Source organism: Scomber scombrus, chromosome 14 (genome assembly GCF_963691925.1).
Source record: "Scomber scombrus chromosome 14, fScoSco1.1, whole genome shotgun sequence".
NCBI lineage: Eukaryota > Metazoa > Chordata > Actinopteri > Scombriformes > Scombridae > Scomber > Scomber scombrus.
In genome coordinates this window covers 7,736,535-7,755,498 of record NC_084983.1, presented here as the reverse complement: position 1 = coordinate 7,755,498, position 18,964 = coordinate 7,736,535, and the positions used below count along the sequence as shown (strand labels likewise).

The window sequence follows — 18,964 nt, the reverse complement described above, 5'->3', positions numbered from 1 at the left end:
GAGAGAGAAAAAAAGGAAATATATAAAAAGACCCAGAGGATTGAATGGAGACATCAGTTCCTTTCTCTCTCCATGTATCCTTCCCATCACTGGCTTTGGTTTTCAACAGTTTAACATTGGGACAAAACAAGAAGACCAATCTGAGTGATAATGTGAATGTAAAGGTGTTGCCTCCACTCGATTATATCACTTTATCCCAGATACTGCTGTCGGACAGCTGGACAATGTTTTGAAGGATTCAAATGAAACAGAAACGGAGGACGCAGCTGGTGTTTGTGTTGCCTTTGACCCATTACAAGATTTAACAATATTTCTGAAGGGCTGGAGTTATCCCATGCTGCTCTTATTGATCCTGTCCCTCAAGTCACTGTGATTCTCCCAACACTTAGGGACTGGAAAACTAAACAGTACGTCTGTATTCTTTGAGTTTGAAAATGTATTTAAAGTAGGATTGTTTTGGCATTGCGTTTAAGATAATGGACACTTTTAATATCAAACCACTTTTTTGATTGTGTTACAGTACATACAAATGTAAGAAACAGGTCCAGGAGAACTGAAAAACACTGTATGGCAGGGAAATAACAGATTGGTGTGTGCACAGACACTTTTAATAAGGATGGAGATGAAGCGTAAACCAACGTGTCATTTCCTCGATGCCAGCCTCTGCTGAAAGTCAAATTATACTGTAAGAAAAACAAGACATTAATCATTTGACTTCAATGGTCAGTGCTTGTCATGTGTGAGCATTCAAAATAAGTATGTCCATAGCTGTAAGGACGCATTATATGCTACATGCTAGGTTCATGCTCTCCAAAGAGCTTTGTGTTCAGACATATAACGACAAAAGTTAATATCTGAAAAACATTGTGCCAAATCAGAAAGTCAATTAGACGTGAAAACAGAATAATGAGGTTAGAAAGTGCCTGCAGTGTCTTCACCTACATGCTAAGACACTGTCAGGCTGTGTCTTTAGTTTCGGTTTTGATTTTGGCACAATGATTTTTTCCTGAAAAAAAGAAAAAAAAACCTTTGTTCTGCTGTATTTTTTAGTGTGCAGGGAGCACCATATTCCTATTTCCAGTGAAATTTACTCTTACTCATCTGCATCTATACTATAGTCATTTTAGCACAGTAACATTTCTCTGATCCGAGGTAGAATATAGAAATCTTATGTACAAAAAGCAATTAAAAACAAGCAAACTAGCAATGTAATACGATTCATGAGACATATCGATGCAGTGTTATTCGGTGTATGTCATAACAGTGAGTGGGACACAGGTGGCAAATGAGACAATAGCGATTCTATGATGATGTTTCAGTCATTTCAGAAGTGTAAAGACAGTGAAGTCATACCAATACGTCTTCAATCATACAGTATCAGATGGTACAGACACGGGACATTAATGTTGCTACGATGACCAAGACTTGTAATCTGCACAGTATTTGCTCATCTGGTGCTGCCTTTGCTATGTGTTCATCAGTTTGATCTATTTGTAGATATGTGACGGTTCAAATGTGTGATTTAAACATCAGTAGAAAAACAGAAACTTGGGGGCCTGAGAACAAACTGTGGTGTTTGTCTTACACTGGTTTCCACTTGTTGTAAATGGTGGTGATGACATGTCTGTTATAATTACTAAGACAGAGTTGAATACTGCAGCCTACTGAAGCGATTTATAATCATGTTAAATAATTTACAATGAAAATTCACACCTCATTATAAGTCTACATGAAGTTACATTCACAATCTCTCACACTTTGGCCCACACATCATTCTGCAATGGTTTTTTTGTATGTTATAATATGTGAATGTTAGAATTATTATAGCATAATATGAAACTTAGAAAAGTAGAAGTACATACTATAAAACTGATTCTAATTGAAAACCAATACCGGGATAAAAAAAAAAATAAGGCAGGTCACATTCTATAATTTTCTTATTGTCAACGGGTCCAACTTCCTGTCTGTAGCACTCAGCCACAAGCATAGTCACTATTACTGAAAGCATACATATTTGAAAATAGGTCACAAATACATTGTTTCATTTAAAAAGGGGTCAGTTGGTTCATAAAACAGCTTGACAATGTAGTTTTAATCAACGCTTTTCAAACTAGAGTATACTAGAGTAAAGTAGTCTCGGGGACTACTTTCAGCAGTGGATTAATACAAATTACATTAGTGAGTATTTACAGCAGCAGCATGCGGTATGTGGGATTGACTAAAAATAAACTGCAGTGCCCATGTTCATTGTAATGAGGGAACATGTCATCATGTGCAACAGTGTGGCTCACTGACATGTTTTAATAGGTTTTGAACAACAGTGGAGCTCTATCAGGCCTTCACTACACAACATTTGTTAGTAAGATACCTTCATTGTTTTTTTTTGTTTTTTCATGGGATTCGTTGACAAAAAGAAAAATACTGATTATCTACAGATTTATCATTTGAAACAGCTGTTCTTTGGTAATCCAAAACTGAAGATGGAATTATTCTTCTCTCGTCTGTATTGACATGCTACACATTTCAGGAAGCTTTCTTCTTATTGAATTAAAATGTCACATAATAGCATCATTTCAGAACATTTTCAATTCCAAAGGAACATTTTGTCATTAAAACGCAGCCACAACAATAGTGGTTCTGTATCAAAGTATTGAACCACATCCACATGTGACAGAAGGCTCTTGATGGCTGCTTAAATACAATCAAATACTAAAAGCTGTGTGACAGAGCTTCGGTATGCACTCATGAACCCACACACCCACATACACACATAAACACCTCTCGTGCCAATCACAATCTGTTTTATGTCAGTGGCAGCAACACCAACTGCTTGTGTGATTTGAAATTTCAAACGTTTTGCAACATTATCTCAACTAAAGCAACTTTAATAGTCTGTCAGTGTTCTTTAAGTGGGCTCTGATGGCAAGACATAAAGAAGACAGTACATGTTGTGCCAAATGAAAGTAGTACCCCACGGAAGTAATCGCAGGAAACTGAGACCTCAAAACTCTACCAACAATATGAGTGTGTTAAGTCTGGACAATCACTGCTAAAGCACAGGAGCACGAGGAAAAGAGGAGAAATACAGCTCATTTGAATGTCATTATGTAGTTGCTCTGAACGAAGCATTTTAGAAAATTGTATTAAAGTATATCTATTTGTATCTGTCTTTTATACATTTATCATCAATGTACGCTATGGTAAATTTGGTGGATTACTTTATATTTATTAGGTTATACTATGATGTACAGTTCATAAACAGCAGTTCACATGTATTCTAATAAAACAGTAATGCCAAAATGATCCAAGTTTATTATTGTCTTTTGAGGGTCAGTATTTTGTCCATCTGTGCACAGTTTTGCAGACTTGGATACTCAGCCAGCAACAGTGATGCACTACAGGAGGAAAATATAACTTTGAGGATGATGAGAAGACTTTATAAGCGAGGATACTGAGTGGTGCATTAGACGAATAGGAGACAAACTACCACATCGAAAGCTGTTGAAAAACAGCTGCATTTCGAGTGGTTTCAGAGAAATCCACAGAAGCTCTTAAAAGGCATGAAAATAACTGAATTCTATGTAAATGCCTCGCTGATGTTAAAAGAGCTTCTCCTGGAGAGGCGGCACGGCAAGGATGATGGCTTTTCATTAACGTCCGTGCCTCCAGAATACTAATATATCAAATTATAGTGCGCTGGATGCCTATTAGATTGCATAACAAAAGTAAGTTGGAAGAGTTCATCTCCACAGCGAGAGATCACTGATGGAAATATCACTGCAGGTATATTAACATTTGAAATTCAGTGACTATTTTATGGCAGGAACATTTTTACTCGCTTATTTTGACAGGAAAAAAAAAAAGAGCCGAAAATGCTGAGTGTGTCTCAAAGCTGGCTCCGGGACTCATTTGTAGGGTCTGTAAGGTTTGCCAGGTTATCCCTTGGATAAATAATGATTCAGACAGAAATCAGAGCAACAACGATGCTTCAAGCTGGCGTGTTCCCTCTGTTTGAAAAGGACATATTATTCCCTGCTGTCACCATGGAAACACAATTGTATTAGAGATTCCTGTTGACTCACTCTGAGGCTCTCACTCAAAACACAGAAAAATCCAATTCGAGTTGAATCTACAGTTTACATGCCTGGCAGCGCTGCTTTTTCTGCATAATAAATTTTTTATTAAGGCCAGCACATACAGTACTGTCAGTTTCATGTATGTAGTCATGACAATCGCAACCCTGATGCCTCTACACATGACATCTGCTTATCTCAGGATATGGACACACACCCAAATGCTCGCTCAGTCGCAACACATGCATCTGTTTCTCACAGTGTCTCATCCCACGGTTCACACTGCTTCACACTCATCATCCTGGGCTCTTCCCTTTTCAGCACCCTCCACCACGATAATTGTCTCAACTCCTTTCCCCTTTCTCCTACGTCTGTGCTCTCAGAGAGATGTTGCCATGGAAACTGGCTACAACTGATGGGCTTGAAACGTCAAGATTGGCATACACAATTGGCCAGTGAGCACACCAGTATAGGTGCATGCACACGCACACAAGCACGCACACCTACACACACAAACACACACACACACACACACACACATACACACACACACACACACACACACACACACACACACACACACACACACACACACACACACACACACACACACACACACACACACACACACACACACACACACACACAAAGGACACACATTTTGCTAATTCATTATTATGCAAGGCACTCCATGATGTTGAATAATTATTCTGGCTGTGCAGACATGCATAGGGAAACCATAATGATATATATTAAAGCAATGCAGTTGATACATTAACATATAATCAAAGTTTCAAGTTTAATTTCACTGGCAGAAAAGAGACTTGAGTGACTTAGAAGAAAAAGCACAGCAAGAAGTCAAAATTGATTAAAATTAAATTTTTTTAAGGAAAAAGGAGGAAAAGGGAAAACAAACTATAATTGCTTGACCTGTTTGTTCTGCATCTTCATAGCCTGCTGAACAGAGTGAATTGTATTTGATTACTCTATGAATAGACTCTCCATGTCTGTGACAATTTTCATTTTAAGATTGAGAAAGAAAAGAATTAAAATGAACCTTGTTATTTACAAATTAACTCTAGTCATTCAATCAATTTTGTTTCATTGACAGACTGTTCTGCCATTCCTAAATTGAGAATTGAGATATAGTGTTGTGCCTGTTTTCATCCAAAGAATGAAAAAGGAGGAGAAAAAAATGAATTTTTTTCTTAATCGTAGCAATTTATGTCCAAGAATGTGTCAAACTTGTTCACACTTATGCTTTTGTTTGGACTGCAGATCGTCTGTCCAGACAGAGACTTGAGCATGACTCACCCTGACTGTCAGCTGTTGTCTCATTTATAAAAATATCCATCGCTTTCATCTGTAGTTAAATACCGAGTTCATTATCAAATCATGGCCTTATTTATAAAAATAATGACATTTCATATGTCAGTCATGCAGCATGTTCCCACATGGCTGAGAATAAAAGAAAAAAATGTTGACCATGATAATGTGTTTTTGCTCAAAAATAAATCAATATTGTCATCAGTGTTGTTGCTGTTTTTGACTACTGCTGTGTGGCTGATACACAGTCAAATTCCTGAGGCACTTTTAAGCTTCATTTATAGAAGGAATATTATTCAGCTGTAATGGTCCTTTTAGTCAGACAGGTCTGCCTACAATGGATTTTAAAATTAATTTTTTAAGATCAAATCAAAGTATATTCTTTATGAATGAGGCCCCAGAGGCTTTTATATCTGGGGTTTCTGCTCCTTTTGCTCAGAGTAATGATCATGATGGTGTCTAATTTTACTCCTGATGAGAGGCTGCAGTAATACACACATCATAATGCTGGTGAGGCCACTGAACAATCTCCTAACTCTCTCTATGAATATGCATAGCAAAAACAACTTTTCTCTGATTTCTATAGCATCACAATCCTACTGTCAAACAGACACGTTCGACAGATTCTGATTTCAGCACTTTATAGACAATAAAGAGCAGTGTGAGTCTGTGCTGTCAGAAATATTGAGATATTGGTGTTTTTGGCAAAAATTCTCAGAGTTCAGGACTGTATGTTTGGAAATATTGCAGTCATCTGTCATTATTATCATAATTTCTACACATACACTTGTACACACATATCTACAGTATTCTTATATAACTTAATAAGCTTATATATTAATTCGACATAAATCCAGTCACCATGCAGAAACCCATCACTGCAAATCCAAGCATGTATCTAATTAGCACTTTGTGTATGGAAAAACAACACAAAATAGCTTGAATGCTGTGTGGGCGAAGCCAGAGGCCAACTGTAATGTAAATGGGCTTAGAAGGTGAAAACCAAGGAGTGCATCAGCAAAGTGCTCTGTCATCTCTATGTGAGAGAAATATCATCTGCGGTATTTATGCAGGGGGATTCATACTGGAAAATGGAAAATGTGATCATTTTTAGACAAAATTGCAATGCCTTTTAATAAAATAGGGCTCTAAATATGAACCAAGTCACTGGCCATAATAACAGACCACCGGGGAAGATTAACTTCGGACTCAGCAGTTATTCAAAAAAACGTTCCTCAAGTGATCAGTGAATCAGTCAGTCTGCTCTGATGCAAAGCTTCAAGAAGGATCTGCTGCTTTCATGCTGATTGAGGCCATTTGTCAATAGCCTCTGCCTGCGTTTACTTGCACAAGTGGACTCCCGTGTACTTTTTGTTCCTTCAGAGTAATTTGGAGCAGAGTGTATTCAAAGCCGAAGCCTGACAGACGTACAAAAAGCCCAGAGGCTTGGCAAACGTCTGCTATTACGGCCTGTACACTGGCAAGAAAATCCATTTAAACAGGATGATGATAACAGTTTGGAAAAGGTTATAAAGAAGGGAGGCAGATATTAGCTGCCATCTTCACAGGCTTGTGTCGTCTTATAGCTGGTTCTTCAGCTGTCTCAAATGTTCATACAAAAGAACATCTGTACATACATTGCATCCGGAAAGTATTTATGCCCCTTCACTTCCCCCACATTTTGTTATGTTACAGCTTTATTCCAAAATGGATTAAATTCCTTTTTTTTCTCATCAATCTTCACACAATACCCCATAACGACAAAGCGAAAAAGGTTTTTTAGAAATGTTTACAAATGTATTAAAAATAAAAAAAACTGAAATATCGCATGTACATAAGTATTAATACCCTTTGCTATGACACTCAAAATTGAGCTCAGGTGCATCCTGTTTCTACAACTTGATCGGAGTCCACCAGTAGTAAACCCACCCAGCCAAACTGAGCCATCAGGGGAGAAGGGCCTTGGTCAGGGGGGCGGATTCAGTAAGTTATTATACAAAAGCCTTGAAGTGAATACAACTTGATGAAGTGCATAATACTCAGTGTTTAGTCATCTCGGTGGTTATTTTTTTGAGACTGCACTTTGTCACATTTTTTAGGAAATTGCTGTTAGTGTTTCAGTCAGTGTTTGTTCAGTCAGGGTCAACATGAGAACACTGTTCCTCACCACTTTCATCTGTCTGGAACACGTTATATCATCCAGATTTTTCTTCACCACAGTGCAAAACTTCACAGTTTGTGACTGTTGCAGCAGCAATTAAGGCCAGCAACTAATGTTCTTATCAATTACAAAAGCAGCTACATAAGTGAGTCATGTAAAGTTTGAATAGAAATTAGCAGTATGTGTCAACAAAGGTCTGACGGTTTCCATTTTAGACAGCCAGTTTTCAAGGGAATGTAAGGCAGCTCACAGAGGAACAAAGAGACCAGCATTTGCATCAGTTGCAAACATACTATTATCAGGACAGGAAGGAAATCTGAGGGCCTTGGTCAGGGAGGTGACCAAGAACCCGATGGTCACTCTAACAGAGATCCAGCGCTCCTCTGTGGAGATGGGAGAACCTTCAAGAAGAACAACCATCTTTGCAGCACTCCACTAATCAGGCCTTTATGGTAGAGTGGCCAGACGGAAACCTCTACTCAGTAAAAGGCATATGACAGCCCGCTTAGAGTTTGCCAGAAGGCACCTGAAGGACTCTCAGACCATGAGAAACAAGATTCTCTGGTCTGATGAAAAAGATTGAACTCTTTGGCCTGAATGCCAAGCGTCATGTCTGGAGAAAACCAGGCACCTCTCATGACCTGGCTAATACCATCCCTACGGTGAAGCATGGTGGTGGCAGCATCATGCTGTGGGGATGTTTTTCAGCGGCAGGAACTGGGAGACTACTCAGGATCAAGGGAAAAATGAACGGAGCAAGTACAGAGAGATCTTTGATGAAAATCTGCTCCAGAGTCTCAGAATATCAGACTGGGGCGAAGGTTTACCTTCAAACAGGGCAACGACCCTAAGCACACAGCCAGAGCCCAGACTTGAACCTGATTGAACATCTCTGGAAAGACCTGAAAATAGCTGTGCAGTGACGCTCCCCATCTAACCTGACAGAGCTTGAGAGGATTTGTAGAAAAGAATGGGAGAAATACCCCAAATACAGGTGTGCCTAGCTTGTAGCTTCATTCCCAAGAAGACTTGAGGCTGTAATCGCTGCCAAGGCTGCCTCAACATAGTACTGAGTAAAGGGTGTGAATACTTATGTACATGGGATATTTCAGTTTTTTATTGTTAATAAATTTGCAAAAATTTCTAAAAAAAACATTTTTGCTTTGTCATTGTGGGGTATTGTGTGTAGATTGATGAGAAAAAAAAAGGAATTGAATCCATTTTGGAATAAGGCTGTAACATAACAAAATGTGGAGAAAGTGAAGGGGTGTGAATACTTTCCAGATGCACTGTACGTAATGATATTAGAGATCACCCATATTAACATAATATTGGTTTTGTATTCCTAAAAATATTCAGAGGTTCAAAATACTGTCTAATAGGCGTGATTAAGATGCATGATCAAGTGTTGTTCGCTGTTTTGTGTTTTATTTCAGCTGTATTTCATATTTCATACACTTAACAATAAAGAAGACACTGTAAAAAACATGATAAAAATGATGGGACCGAGTTTTTTGATTGAAGGCACTGATTTTTACATGGGATTACATTGTATTTGTTGAACTTATACTTTTTGCATTAAAATGATCTGTTTTTTCCAAGAACTTATCTCATTTTTATGAGAAAAGAATCTCAAAGTTGGCATATTTTTTCTGGTATACAGCTTGGGAGCGTATTGTTGCCACCATGACAAAGAAAACTTTGTTCAATTTCTTGTTATAATAAGAAACTTTTCTCGTTTTAACACAATCCTTTTCATGTTGAAATAAGATAGTTTCATGTTTCTTGTTATTACTGCTAGATACTGAATCATTCCGTTTTAGAAAGATTCTTGTCTTGTAATAACAACATAATTATCTTAATGCAAACCTCATTATTTCACAAGAATGAACATTTTAAAAGAAATTCTTGTTAAAACATGATACGTTGGTAAGTTATAACAAGCTTTGTATAATATGTGTTTAAAAGAAGAAAAAAATCCACTCAGTGCCTAACCATCAGCAATATGCTGCTATACTTTCACCTTTTATGGTGGAATGTTTTAGAAGTAACTTGTATAATGCACACTGACTTATATCATATTCCTGTGAGGTTTCAAGTTCAAAATGCATTGATTTAGCCTAAATCTGAGTAGTGATTCATCAAATATAATTTTGTAACTGAACAGCAGCCTTACGAATTAAGCTGGTTTAAATTGTGAGCTCCCTGCAGATTCCCAGTAGCAGCACTGAGGTTCATATAATATAATAATGGATTTATGGATTTCAAGTTATTGCTACGTTCATGTGAACTCAAAGACACCACAAGGGTTGAATCCACTTTTGTTTCCTTTTCAATATATATAAGGGAAGATCCTGTAGGGCACACGTCGACAGTAGGTGTCCCACGCTAGTCCGTATTTGGCCCTACACTGTTTCTCATCGCGGGCCTCTCGGTGAATCAGCAAGACGGTGAAATATACGACATAGAAATAAGGCAGCAGATGTGAGAATCCTGCAGAGAAGAAAAAGCACAAACAGACTGTAAGGATAAGGTAACAAGGATGCATTATGAAATATAAAACATTCATTGATGTCATGAATTTTAAACTGGATCAAAACAGAGACAAACACCTTTTTCATTTATACTATAGACAATGTTTCTGACGTAAAACACATTTCAAACAAGCTGTAATCAAGTGCAAATATCCCATTTTATTCTCCATCTGTATAGAGCTGGATTCAGTAAGTTGTTAATCAAAAGCCTTGAAGTGAATACCACTTGATGAAGTGCGTAATACTCAGTGTTTAGTCATCTCGGTGGTTATTTTTTTGAGACTGCACTTTGTCACATTTTTGAATAAATGACTTTGTGTTTCAGTCAGTGTTTGTTATGTCAGGGTCAACATGAGAACACTGTTCCTCACCACTTTCATCTGTCTGGAACACGTTATATCATCCAGTTTTTTCTTCACCACAGTGCAAAACTTCACAGTTTGTGACTGTTACAGCAGCAATTAAGGCCAGCAACTAATGTACTTATCAATTACAAAAGCAGCTACATAAGTGAGTCATGTAAAGTTTGAATAGAAATGAGCAGTATGTGTCAGCCCTAACAAAGGTCTGACAGATTCCATTTTAAACAGCCAGTGTTCAAGGGAATGTAAGGCAGCTTACAGAGGAACAAAGAGACCAGCCTTTGCATCAGTTGCAAACATACAATTATCAGGACAGGAAGGAAATCTGATAGAAATCATAATGTCTAATGCTTGGTCTCAAACTCTATTTGGTACAAACCAAAACATCTCCATAGCACAGAGTATCAAAAACTGTCAATTATTAAAAGCATCTTGGTGCCATAACAGCAGACAGCTAAGAGCTAGTTAGCCCGGATAGCTAGCTAGCTTATTTCCAAAACCCTGCCAACTTAAAGCCTTAAAAACTTGCCTATTTCGATGAATCAACACATTTGAAAGTCTCAACCAAAACTGAAAAGGCTTTATTGGTATTTACTGCAGGTCTACAGCACTGTATGATAAATTGTTTCTGTTATATTGTCCACCCACTTTACAGATGGGGAATAGCGACAAAGGAGGATCAACTTCTTGATTTATGTTGGACTGCACGCACAGTAAAGTGATAATACTGTATATTTTAGATCAAAATGGGAAGAATTGCTTGAAATGTGTTTTACAAAATAGAATTAAAAACACCAACGTATCTATTATAATTTATAAATATATTCATCACAGTTTCTAATGAAGACTTTCTGTGATTGTGTTACGTTGGTGTGGCCTGCATGTAAAACTGTGTGTTTTAAGCAGTCTCACCACAGGGCAGGGACCACGCCAGGGCCATGAGGAGGTCACCGAGGTAATTAGGATGACGAACGAGACCCCACCAGCCGGACACCAGCAAACGCTTCCCTGTTGCTGTGGCGATGGTCTCCAGTCCTGTAACGAGTTGTGAAGAACATAGAGTCAAATTTGCATATCACTACAGAAACGAGCTAATTATCATTCAACTCCCTGTCTCCCTCTATTGGGACAGCGGTCTGCGATTCGTGATCTTATTCTACAATCCATCTGAGACCAAAATGAAAAATGAATTTTCTTGGTCTTAACATACTGTAAGTGTTGCTGAGATACGTTATAAGAAATATGATGTGAAAGAAGTGAGTGTATTTGTCTTGATTTTCAGAGGAAAAAATGAATTACTGACGTGCAACACTTGGATGCGTTGGGTCTCGTCTGAACTGGTTCTTCTGTGAGTTGGATTTTCTGAAGATGTAATATCCAATACCTGATGGCAAAGAGAACATCATCATCTTTAAGCACGAAACACGACATACAACAGCGTAATGGAAGAGAGTCGACATGTGATTACCGTTCAGTGTTATTATAGCTGCGGCTCCGAGTGAACTGAGAGCCTGTGGGTGCACGACCAGAAAAGCTGCCTGCAGGCCGTATGTGAAGGGAACCCAGGCCAGGTCTCCAAAGACCAGCATGAAGCCAAAACCATCATGCACGATGTCCATGGTTGTCAGAACAGCCTCCTGTTATTGCAGAACGGTTAATAAAAAGAAGATAAAAATGCACGTTTGTACAATAATAAACTTTATAACTTTCAGCACGTTCAAAACAAATTTACAAAAATGCTCTTAATTAATTATATTCTAATTTGTATATCAGACTCTGTTGAGCCCTCACCTCATTCCACAGAGCGTCTGCCACATACAGCAGCTGGAAACAGTTGACCAGTATCATGGCGAGGGAGGGGGATCCTCGCAGCTCCACCTCTTTCATCATCATGCCGAGGTTTATGACCACCTGAGAGAGAAACAGATGAAGAGAATACTGATGAACTGATTATCACGGGTAAGGCACAGTTTGCCCCCCGCACTGTGCTAACTTATCCTATGGTTGATTTATTTAGAACTACAGGTGTGAGCTGTTTAAATCAACACCAAAACTAACTCCTCAGTGGTTTCATTAGTTCTACAGACAATCCCCTTTAATGTTACCATTAACTTCAACATTTTCTGTTAAAAGTAAACTATATTAGCTTTCACAGGCCAAAATTGTTTTTTTTAAATAAAGATCACTTCCTCATATATTTATAACTTGCAGTGACTTCCCCTATTATCCCTGTCATATTGACCCACTCAGTCATATTCACACACCATGAGGGAAAATGCCTTCATTAATAAAAGAGGGAGAGTTTCATTGTTGGCTCACTGATAGTAAGAAATGCAATAGCAATAAATCTATTGTGTGTTATTATAGCTGCCAGGTGATCGAGTGCACTAATTGAATGTTACAGTCAATGTAAAATAAATACTGAGAAGCACGGAGACTGACAGAGAATAACCTAACACTATATGTATCATGACATGACATCTCAGTGTTGTTGGGCAGCTTGTGACATCCTTGAGTAAAGTTGTTTTTTTTATTACATAATTTCCCCCCCAATTTAGACTTTTTATATAGTCTGCAGACATTATATAAAACACATGCATAACTGTAAATGTATAGAAGATCATTATTTCATATTCTATTGATAATCAGGCCTGTTACTCTAACTGTGCTGTTGAATCCAATGAATTTGATTTATATCCAACAAACCCCATCTGGAGATTTTAATCACAATTTTCAAGCAATCCATTAAATATCACAGGAGCCTTAGTTGTTCAAATGTTAAATATTTGGGACATTAGTACCAACTATAAGATGTTGTCAAATACTTTCAACATTTGACAGGAAAGAAAAATCTCCCACACACTGTCTGAAGCCAGTTAGCAGGAGCTTTTTCTGTCTTCTCCTACGCACCTGGCCTTAAAACATTCAGATGTGCAAAGATTTCACTGTTTATACTGCAAATACAGAAAGCAAAATACGTATACTATATATAATAAAAGGACTCATTACATCAATATTTTCCAGCATGACTCAATCTTTTTACTGGTTTATGTTGTTTATTTGTGAAGTGGACATATAGAGAAGCTTGTTGGAATTTTAGCACTTCTCATTTGTAATTCTCACCGGGATTTCTACATTTTATCTAATTTGGCTTGATGACTCAGACACAGATGAAGATGTGCAGCCTCGTTTTCCAGCAAATCCCTCAATGTGTCAGGTCATCAGCAGGAGAGAAGTTTCTGACGCTGACTGTATCAAACTGAGTTAAACAACATCGCCATCTGTTGGCCTCGTCTGGTTCTCAAACTGAAATCACCATTACTGTTAATGAATGCATTCAGTATGTATCTTAAAAGTAGCAAAGCAGGCTTAAAAATAAAGTGTTTTGGGTTTAAGCAGTCCATGTTTGTGTTTAAATAAACATTTAAACAGAATGGCTGTAAAAGTAATTGCAAATATGGAAAATGGAAATTACATCTTCATTTAATTAAGTCACTCTTTTCTTTGGTCCTTTGAAGATATGCCTTGAATTAAATTCTATTATTTCACTGCATTATTTCCTCTTTGTATGTGAAAATGTCAGATAGGATTCAATATATTTCCCCAAAAGTCAAATATAATTAAGTTGGAGGAAATTTAATGAATCCAAGTCATTTGTATTTACCATTTAATATAAATCTGCTCTAGGCAGTTGATAAATGACATATTCCCAGATTTTAATTTTTGGAAACCTGTGAACAGAAACAATCAGCAGAACCTGCAGGTCAACTCACCCAGCCAATCAGACCCGGTCTGAGCTCACAGAAATATTTCAGGTCAAAGTTTCCGATCCGAGGGTTCAGCTCCCGCCCGATGAAGAAGTCATACAGAGGATTTCCTGAACAAAACAGAGGAATAATATATTTTGTTATATATTTTTTTAAACCTACAGGAGGATTTGACATATAATTCCCTCCTTTCCATGTCAGCGGGTATAATTTATAAATAAAAAGTGAATGAACATCAGATCTTTACAGGTGGTCTGACTTTGTGGTGACTTCATCAACAATTTGTTATAATTAACTAGCAATCTGTTAATTAGCAATTAGCTGAAACCTATTTGTAGCCTAATGCTGTTTACATGTAGTGGCTTAATTAAATCCAGTCTGATACAATCACATTGTTACAACAGACCAGACAGCAGAGATTTTGTCATATCATAAGAGGAAAAGCATGGCTGTAATGAATAACATTAACTGGTGAACACTCTGTCAATGGTTTAGCTTACTGGGATACTTCAATAGAAAGAAGCCAATGCTATCAGTATAAGCTCCAGCTGTGTTTTTCTGGCTATGACAAGTGAAAATATCTGCTGTGAAAAAAAGTCCATATCGATCTGTGAGTTACTGGGTGTTACTGAGGTGAGGTGTTTTCTGTGTTCACATCCCGCTCTTCTCTTTTCTTTTCATTGTTAACAGAATCGATTTTATGTTAACTGAATTGCCAGGATGAGGTTCTTTATTTGGTTTTATAACATGGCACTCCAACAACGTTGCTGTCGCCTTGCTCATTTTTATCAGCCAGCAGGTAGTGAATCATAATGCTGGATGCTCTCAGGTCTCTGCCTCTATAAGCAGCGAAGCACAGCAGAGCTGGTGTAGCAGGGTCAGCTTACTTGAAAGCGAGTGTTCACTCTCTGCCTGATGCCTACAGGCTCCTGTAACGCTTGGCCGTTAGATAATGAAAAAATGTTCCTGCTCTCAAACTCAACTGTAGCTTCTCACCTCAGTTTTTGCGAGCTACTCAAAGGAATACCAAAGTCCTCCACCAAACAACAAAACCGACCCACAAAGGCACAGCACATCACTAGTGGATGTCGGATGGTTTCTTTCTTTATTGATGAAACTCCACGCTCACCTGTGTTGCCCCCCAAAGCGAGAGCGTGATGGGGAGCCCAAAAAGAGCGGACGTAGAGGTAGACGGAGAGAAGGAATGAGACTCCTATTGCACACACCGCCAGAGGCAACAGCAGCTCAAACAGATACCCCAGAGGAGCCCCGAGCATCAGTAACAACAGCAGCAACACACCGCTGATGCACAGGCCATGAAAACCTAAGGGACGGAAACAAACAAAACTAAATGTTGTAGCTGGGGGGGGGCTAGTGGCTAGTGGCTAGTATAAAAAAAAAAGTAAAAGTTGGAAGAGGAGGAAAGTACATTTGATTGTGTAACATAAGTAAACTTTAGCTTGTGAACTTTAGCTAGAGATTAAAATAAAAGATACACAGTGAAACAGGATTTTTGGATCCTTCCTTAAAATAAAATATCACAGCAGGTGAATATTACTGCTGTGAAGAATTAACAATGTGAACATTTGCACTCAAAACTTAAAAACACTTCAAACTAAAACATACTGTAGCTGTGAAATATTGCAGCTTATCCTTACAAATATCCTAATGCTCACAGTATAAACACATGCAGATTAAACTTTAACTCTAATGTTTTTGATGATCAGTACCATAAATGCAAATGCAACAATACCATTAATGGGATACTTGAGACGCTTTCCATCCCTCAGCACTAATCCTTCAGACACCTGCAGGTTAAAACACTTATATTAAATCTGAACAGAACACATCCATCAAGTCCTTGTCCAACTTTTTAAAGCACTACTATGTAACGTTTGAGAGAAAAGAAAATTAAACATTTACTTTAAAACACAGCAGATGATGCTATGGTTTGTAATTAACATCAAGGTTTATTTGATTGGTGCCACCAAAGTTGAGCCAGAATAATAAACGTGTCATACCTTTCCTAATGGCAGCAGGTAGAGGCAGGCGTGCAGACTCATCCAGCCCACCAGGAGCACAGGGGCCAGAGAGTCCCACAACTGGTTAGTGGAGGGGAGAGGAGGGGGAAACTGGAGCAGGCTGGCCTCAGGGGATCGACTCACAGAGATCAGGAAAAGCACCGTTAACGGAAGAAGGATGGGAATGCATATTGCACCTGAGAGACAAATACGGACAAAAGTGAGACGCTGCACTTGAGTACCCAGCTGAACTGGCAGCATAACAGCCCGGTGCACTGAAGATATAAAAAGAAGTGAAGCAGGGGAAAACTTCAAGATGGATCACATTTGAGTGAGACGACCAGTATCTGATGTAACAGGTTAATATTGCAACTATATATTAACTATAAGTAATCAAGCAACTCAAGAAAATGCATGACAGCAAAATAATAGCTTTCACTAGGGGAGCAACAAAACTCATGGTTCATTTCAGTGTTGTCAGATATGCAGTCTGTGGAGAGCTTAACTATCGTCTTCAAAGCATCATTTTACTTTAATAATAACTGGAAAGCTGATTGGATTTGATATTCAGTGCTCTCTCTGACATATTCACACACTTTGTTCTCTCATTTCATTTCATTTCATGTCTATAATGACAAATCTGACTTGCAAGCTTGTGATGATTCTCAATTAGAGCTGTAACGAGCAATCTTCTGCTGCTGAGTTCATACAGTGAAGCTTCCAATCTTCACCGCAGTGAGTTTTTTTATTATCTTATTATGTTTATTGAAGCAGCTGTTTTACAATCAACCAAAGATAACTACCAGATTTGAGCAATTTCATAAAAAAACTAATATCACAAACAGTAAATTTGTTTTAATGTTGATATTTAAAGTGTTGTAAGTTGACTGCAAACTTCATTACATTTCATAAAATCAGCTTTTATTCATATATGCAACTATTCTGCACCTATGAACAAGTGATACGTGGCAAAAGCACATTAATACTCAGCTTCATTAATACATTTATGTGTATGATGTGATTTGTGGTTTTGTAAAGCAGGAAAATGTCTACGATAAAAAGGCAGTGGAAGCGTGGTGATGCTGACAGAAGCAGATAATCGTATGTTGGCACCCGTGCAAGATGCTCTGCTGTGACTCACCCAGGGATCCTCCGAATTCCCTCTCTGTGTCATGTGAGGATCTGTGTTTGAGTGCTTGACTGTTTGGCCCCATTATTGGTCTCCTGTAAAAACATGAACATAGATACATTTCAGTTAGACAACGGAAGAACAGATAAAAAGCAATAATCAGATTGTAATGTCAATTAGTATCTTATGATAAGAGTAATACAGTAAGAGAGAGGAAGCCTTCTGATGATGATGGACCTATAGACCCTAAAAAAATGACACAGCTGTTTTTCTGAAGATGCTACAATAATGTTCAGTATATTCCACAGTTAAGTTAAAGTCAATTAACCTCTGAATGTTGTATACTGACACACAGTGTTCCTCTTTAAACTGGTCATACATGATGTGAGTATAACATTGACTTCGGCTCAGTGCATAGTGGCAGTGGTGGTACTGTACATATAATAAGTACAACTCTAATGTAGTTGTATTTGAGTCGCAATGTATGCTACTTTGCACTTCTACTAAGAGGGACTTTTTGCTCCACTACATTTATTCTATAGATACCAGTCACTTCAATTTCACATACAAAACATGCGATTAATATGATGCTTTATTATTGATTAGAGGCCATTAATATCCACACAAATGTTTTCAATTACTGTGCCTGATTAGACTGCAGTTGTGCTAAGTTATACAGGGATTTGCGTGAGGTTTCTAAACTCAATGTAATGATAAGAATGATAAAGGTTTATCTTGCACACAACAAAGCTAAGAGGAGCAGTCAAGCCCAGTGAGTACATTCACAGCACATGTAGGGCTGGACTATGGGTGTGCAGTGCAGCATCTGACCACTACACAGGATGTTACATTGTTTAAGACAGCTTCACTACAATGCTGCCAAACTTTTAATCAGCAATAATAATAATCAACTACTGTCAAACATTTAACTCTGGCAGGAATCTTTTTTTATTATTATTATTATTTTTTTTTTTTAAACTTTTGATACTTTAAATACATTTGCTGGTTATATGTATACTATTTTACTTCAGTACACTTTTGACAGGTGATGTTTACTTGTAACAGTATTTAAAATGATGGCATTTCTGCTTTTTCTCAAATAGAGGATCTGAGCATATCTTCAATGGCCATCTCTCTCACAGCCTTCTGTCTATTTATAATATTATGTGTGAAGGTAAATTTCAGACTGTAAGCATCATTAAAGGCAGATTAGGAGACCATAATGAAGATGCTTTCAAAATAACAAGGAAACCAATAATACTCTGTGGTAAATACAGTTGATTTCAAAAGAATGTTAATGAATTACACAATTAACTAGACAGTTGTGTTTACTATTGTTGTATAATTGCAATTGCTGTTACAAAACATGAAGAGACAGTGCAGTCCCTGTAGAGACAAAGACCGTTCAGTATTACAGTCATTTCACCTGATGATGCTAAAACTACCTGAACGCCAGACTAACCCAGATCTGTGCAGAAAGTACAGTGCATGTTAAAGCTAAAAAAAAACAGTTAGTATTACAGAAAGTGTGTCTTACCGCTGTGGAGCATGGAGGTGAAGACAGGACTGTGAACCTGCGCGTCCATTCAAC

The 18,964-nt window shown here is 37.9% G+C and overlaps 1 protein-coding gene across 2 annotated transcripts; it reads right to left on the bottom strand.

Annotated features, from left to right (window-relative positions):
* Window positions 1-8,966: 8,966 nt before the first annotated feature.
* Window positions 8,967-18,953, bottom strand: tm7sf2 (transmembrane 7 superfamily member 2). Of its 2 annotated transcripts, XM_062432903.1 has the most exons (11): window positions 18,911-18,953; window positions 17,386-17,468; window positions 16,245-16,441; window positions 15,977-16,031; window positions 15,353-15,547; window positions 14,230-14,333; window positions 12,248-12,367; window positions 11,925-12,093; window positions 11,760-11,840; window positions 11,369-11,491; window positions 8,967-10,053 (listed from the first exon to the last, which is right to left on the bottom strand). In XM_062432903.1, the coding sequence occupies exons 2-11, from the start codon at window positions 17,456-17,458 to the stop codon at window positions 9,893-9,895; spliced, it is 1,278 nt and encodes a 425-aa protein (XP_062288887.1). In that variant the 5' UTR covers window positions 17,459-17,468; window positions 18,911-18,953; the 3' UTR covers window positions 8,967-9,892. The 2 variants fall into 2 exon arrangements, with proteins under 2 accessions (XP_062288887.1, XP_062288886.1); XM_062432902.1 differs by lacking the exon at window positions 18,911-18,953 and having other exon boundaries at window positions 17,386-17,494.
* Window positions 18,954-18,964: the final 11 nt, after the last annotated feature.

Coding starts and splice junctions, on each gene's coding strand:
- tm7sf2 (XM_062432902.1), bottom strand. CDS start 17,494: ATGTATCTATGTTCATGTTTTTACAGGAGACCAATAATGGGGCCAAAC. Junction 15,548..15,976: donor TCTCAAGTATCCCATTAATG/GTATTGTTGCAT, acceptor TCCGTCCCTTAG/GTTTTCATGGCCTGTGCATC. Junction 11,492..11,759: donor AACGCATCCAAGTGTTGCAC/GTCAGTAATTCA, acceptor AACTCGTTACAG/GACTGGAGACCATCGCCACA.